Here is a 6,000-nt window from a genome sequence, read left to right on the forward strand (position 1 = left end):
AGTTTCTATTGAAATTCAATGCACTGCTATGGTGTGTAATTCATTTTTATTGTCAAATAGAACAACATTGTTTAACTTTTTGATATTTCCTTTTATTATGAAACAGAAATTGGGGAAAGCCCAATAATTTCTTCAGGAACAAGTAATTCAGTTCATATTGTTACATATAGATTCAGATTGTTATGTTTAAACGTAAATAACTCTAAAAGTGGACATGAGGCAGCTGACTGTTGTCCATCACTGTAACATTTTATATATCTGAGAATTCAGATCTCACATAGAATTATCTGCCTCAGAGGGATCCATTACTGGCCCACGACAAATAGGACAGGTTGTGTGCTCAGACAGCCAGTGATCAATGCAGTGATCATGATACTCATGAGAGCAAGGTAGGATGCGTAGTGTGTTGCCTGTGGTGTACTCTGTGATACAAATGCTACAGGCTTTAAATGCCTCATTCTCTCCAAAATATCTTAAAGCCAAGTTGTCAATCTGTGCTTTGGTAAGTCCTGTTGGTTCGTATGGGTCATCTTCATTTAGTAGGAAAAACTGATCAAGATTAAGGGAGGGCCAAGAGTCACTATCATCAAATATTATTGGGGACATTTGTCTACCTTCTTGCCTGGTCTCTGATAAGCCTGCTGATAACCTTCTTTCTTCACTGTCTTCAAACATCAGTGAGCTAATTTCTGAATCTTCATCACTTGAGCTAGAACTGGACAGAGGACTAGTATGGTAGCTAGATATATAATTGGGGATTGAACCTGAAATCAGTGTGAAACTTGAATCAGGATCATATCTAGCATTTGAAGCAGAAGTAGGTCTACTACTACTACCACTAGGTCCATGTCTTTCATTTGGTGACTCTGTTCTTTTCATGTTTTCACTTGGAGGTGAGACACTATGCTCTAAATCACTGCCACTGTCCATAAGATTACTTGAGTTACTAAATCCTGTCATTGTCTGCCATAATGTACTCTGAGTTGGAACAGATGTTGTATCACTTAAACTAGTATTTAAAATTCTATGAATGGGATTTCTGATGGTATTGACATAAGCACTCTCATTGGCCTCATCAGAATGTGAAAACATTGGCTTCAGTTCTTCTTGCTCACTTTCTGAAGTGGTAGTGTTGTTTGGTGAGTCAGATGTTAACTGAGTTCTACTAATTCTGCTGTCTCTCTGAGAACATGCTTGACAATGAACTGGTCCTACTTCAAGATTGAAAGGTGTGGTTGGATTTGTTTCCCTCACTTCCCAAGATTCAGTACTGCACGTTGTGTCTGAATAACATTCTCCATGAACAGCATTACTAGTTTCAGAAGTTTCAATAAGACCCCTATTTTGCAACTCATGTCCAGGCATTTGCTGTCTCAATGTTTCTTCATGCCCAGTTCTAGAAAAGTTATCATTCTCACTTATGAGAGGTTGTTTAAAAGTCTGAGATGGTGTATCTTCATTAATTCTTTGAAAAATTTCCCACAGTGAATGTGGAGGTGACCAACTGTCATTCCTTGCTCTGGTTCTCCGATAGACTGGGCTCATACTTTTTGCCCTTCTCTGACTTCTTGTCGGTGGGACTTCCATTAATGTTTCCGTTGCATCTTGTTCTGATGTAGATGGTCTTGTAAGTAGTGACTCAGATTGTGGATTTTCCACTTGCCTTTGGCTGTCTTCCGTATCTTCTCTTCTGGAAAGTTTTGCAGATGCTACACATTCATTCTCTGGATTTGAGTTTTCGTCATCAAGGTCAAGATTTATTTCTAAGCTGAATCTGAGCTCATCACTGTTAGCACTAATTTGGCTCTCTTCTCTCCAAGACTGATTTTCTTTTTGTTCACTTGTCACATTTTCAGTTTGTCCGAAAGTGGTAAGCCAGTCTAGTGGAGAATCATCACTAGACAGATTATCTGAAGCATCTCTTCTATCTGTTAATTAAAAAAAGGAGGGGGAGAGGGGCCATAAAAGAACTACCAAAAATGGAACCATCATAAAACAGCATTCTGAAACTTTGTTTAAAAAGCAAACAAAAATGAGAACTTAAACACTCAGATGTTTTCAACTGATTTCACATTTACAGAGTTAATATTTTAAAAGCTTTATTATCTAGATTTATTAGTAAAGGCAGGGAAGTTTCAATTCCATCTGAAAAAGAGTACACTACTCCTAGATAAATTTAGAGTCTGTTTTTCAATATTACATCATAAACACAGCCCACTGTGGGAGGACTGTCAAGAGACAACAGTTTTTTTCAGTCAAAACACCAAAGCAGTTAAACCAGGTAAACACCAGTTAAGGTACAGTGCTAGTATTTTAATTCAATTGGTATTATTGTCTAATTCTCATTAGTCTCCAATATTACTGCTCCTAGGCTGTTATATGCTTTTAATAATGTATAAGTTGTTTTAAAATACAAGATTATTGCCCCAATATAAACAAAGTTTATAGGTTTAAAAGTATTTGAATTTTGAATACTTCTTAATATTACCAAGATTTTTAATTGGCATTAAGCTTAAAGTCAGATCAAATGAATAGACTGAACCTAGCGTGGCACATATAAGACCATATTCCAGAACCAAAGTATTATAGTATCCTCTTCATTCGATAGTAAAATCCTCTATTTTACACTGAGAGAGAAGGCACTAGATCTAAGGTTCCAGCAGGGTTTCTCAGCCTTAGAACTATTTACATTTTGGCACTGGGCAATTCTTATTTTGGGGCACTACCCTGTGCATTGTGTCATATTTGGCAGCATCCCTGGCCTCTGCCCACTAGATGCTAGTAACACCCATGCCTCCCTCTGTGACAACCAAAAACATCTCCAGCTATTGTCAAATGTCCCTTGGGGTGGGGGAGAGCAAAACTGTCCCCAGTTGAGAACTACTTGATTAGAATATAAAATATTTCTTTTTGCCTTTTTTTTCTTTAACACATCTATATGGATAGAGAGGGTTTCCCTCATAACTCAGTTGGTAAAGAATCTGCCTGCAATGCAGGAGACCCCCGTTCAGTTCAGGAAGATCCACACTGGAGAACGGATAGGCTACCCACTCCAGTATTCTTTGGCTTCCCTTGTGGCTCAACTGGTAAAGAATACGCCTACAAAGCGGGAGACCTGGGTTCCATCCCTGGGTTGGGAAGATCCCCTCCACTCCAGTATTCTGGCCTGGAGAATTCCATGGACTGTATAGTCCATGGGGTTGCAGAGTCTGACACGACTGAGCGACTTTCACTTTCATAGAGAATATAATTTGGGACATAGGAGGGACTTTCCATTGAGGTACAAAACCATAAAGCAAACAAAAACCAACGGTCTACTTCACACTGTTTCCCAATTAAAACAATCCAAATGTGAATCAGGAAAAAACAAACAAACAAACAAAAAAACCCTACTCTGGCCTTCTCACTGCAAACCAAGTAAATGTCAGTTCTTTTTTTATGAGAAGTTCCTTACCAAGTAATTTATGCCACTTCTGTATATTTACTATTTACTATTATGAAGTGATTATTTAATACTATAAAGTTGCTTTCTCATCCCATCCTATTCCCCCCAAAGAGAAATATACCTGTATTTTCATCTGAGTTTTGTGGTAGGTTTTCTTTCATTAATTGAAGCCTCTGCCGCAACTCTTCTTCGGTACTTTCACCTAGGGGGCCGAGCAAATTGTTGTCCCTCATAAGTATGTAATCTTCACTCAGATCACTTACGAATCGGAAGTAATCATCTTCTCGAGCCAATCGGTCCTTCTGACCTCTGTGTCGGACCGAAACTCTGTCTTCTTCATCGTCAGAATCTGAGCTTTCCATCTCGATGAACAACTGAAAAATTATCTGAATTTCATGACATACTGCTGAAACGCAAAAGCCGCTGTCAGGTAGTCTTCAGCTTCTGCTTCCGCCCGGGAGTGACCGGAACACGCTCAGTCAGATAACCGTCCGCCTGGGTTTCCCGCTGCTCCGCTACTCCACTATTGCATCTCAGCTCCATAGGCTCTAGTGAGGCAATAATTGTCTGTACCTCATAACTTGCTTAGACGTTGCCTAGGCATCCATTGTCTTCCTTATGTAACTGAGTAGGTTGGGTTTCATTTCATTCAAAAGCAGCCAATATTTCTGAGGGTTTATAATGTACCAAGCACCATCCTTCACCGTCTGCCCCACCACCACCACCTCCACCCCTCCCCTGCCCCCGCAGACTATTCTCAGGCTTTCAGAAAGCTTTTTCATTCGCTACATTTAATACAACAACCTGCTTCAAAATGCCATGCCAAAGTCAGCCTCATTAAATGTAGCATTTCTCATTTTTAGGGACCGAGGGACCGCTGCCTTTTCTCCTCGTGAATTCCTCAGATCGTAGACTCTCACTAAGAAAGTAGTTCACAATTTTTGATAATTCCGCAGGGTCTTAGTTGAATCTCTTCAGTGTGTCCTCTCCCTTTTAACTCTTAATGGCTTCGTCTTGATTATACGACCCCTCAATCCTGTTTCAAACAAACAGAAAACACCAAAACTTGGGCAGGCTTTTCTGTTCATCCAGGGAATTTCTTCTCCACAGAAGCATTCGGTTTCGTTTTTGTCCTTGTGTCTCTTGCAAACGAAACTAGTCAGACTATCACAGGAACTTTGAAAAATGGATCTGTCTGTGATAGTTATTTTACCTGTGGTAATGAGTACCAACTTTGCTGATTTTGCTCCATGTGTCTTAGTGCAACCCGTATGGCTGTGTTTATTGGTGAAAATAAACCAACGCTTATTTGTAATGCTACCTGAAGGAGACCTCTGCGATTTTCTGGACTCGTCAATACTACCAGCCCCACTTAACACGTGTTTGAAAGTTTTTCATTCAAATTATTCATGTAAAGACAAGATTTGGCTACTGAATTTGAGATTATTTAATTTGACTTATTTAATAATTAGTCCATCCAACATAAACTGGGTCAGTTATTGTCCTAGCTCTAGAGATATGTCAATTGTTGGAGCAGTTTGTACTCCCAAGTTAGTGGGAAACACCATCTAAAAACTATCACAATACAATATATTTTAGAATAGATTTATATATGCCTTATTGTATAAGTACAGAGGATTGTGCAACAATTATTTATTGGCATTTCACAGAGGTAATATATTTAAATCTGAATCTTTAAATATACTTATTAGTTTCTATAGATGGAAAATGGCAGTTATGTGCTGGTAGAGAAAAGCTCTGTCAGAAAAAGTAGACTTGAAAGACCTTGGCTTATTTGAGCAACTGTGGCCACAATTTTGGGGTAGGGGTGGAAATATGGAATTAATCTCAGAAAGGATAACTGACACAAGCTGTAAATAGAGTTTTGATTTTTTAAATGTAAGAAATAGGATACTGATTAAGATGTTTTGGTATATTTTGAGAAAAAGTAGTGAATTTTATTTTTGCTTGCTTAGTGTCCCTGTAACAACTTGTGCTAATAGCATCCTGATTTTCATGGTGGAACAACTCATTCTACAACACTAGTCCAGTTGGTTTAGGTTTAGCTGAATTCACTACCATGGCTAAAGGAAAGGACATATGATGCAGCCATGTCCAATCAGCATGTCTCAAATTGGTTATGGTAATTGGTCAAAGCATGAGCATGTGAACAAAAGTACATTTAAGAGCTAAATCTGAAATGTTAGCTAGAACTACTGATAATGAGAAATCCTTTTCCACTGAGGTTAGTTACAAAGGTAGTAAGATACAAACATAAAGATACTTGTGGCTATGTTATATACCGAGAATGAGGAAAATTGGCATAAATAGACAGAGGAAAACAAAGATTCAGAAAGAACAAGATATTTGAGGGAAAAAAAATGAGAAGTACCTGAAGCTAGATGTGCCTTAGGATTTTTAGATCTTTAAAACAATGTATTTCATTTGTAAAACTATAAGCTTATGATTGGAAAACTCATAATAGTTGTCTAGGAGAGTGATATGATTGTTGATGATATAGTAGTAGTTGTTAAGTCCCTCAGTCATGTCCAACT

At 38.3% G+C, this 6,000-nt stretch overlaps 1 protein-coding gene across 1 annotated transcript; it reads right to left on the bottom strand.

Moving 5' to 3' along the window:
* Window positions 1-273: 273 nt before the first annotated feature.
* LOC133242657 (E3 ubiquitin-protein ligase RLIM-like) lies at window positions 274-3,807 on the bottom strand. Its single transcript, XM_061408816.1, has 2 exons — window positions 3,567-3,807; window positions 274-1,928 (listed from the first exon to the last, which is right to left on the bottom strand). Exons 1-2 carry the CDS (start codon window positions 3,805-3,807, stop codon window positions 274-276), a joined length of 1,896 nt encoding a protein of 631 aa, XP_061264800.1.
* Window positions 3,808-6,000: the final 2,193 nt, after the last annotated feature.

Source organism: Bos javanicus, chromosome X, assembly GCF_032452875.1.
Source record: "Bos javanicus breed banteng chromosome X, ARS-OSU_banteng_1.0, whole genome shotgun sequence".
Taxonomy (NCBI): domain Eukaryota; kingdom Metazoa; phylum Chordata; class Mammalia; order Artiodactyla; family Bovidae; genus Bos; species Bos javanicus.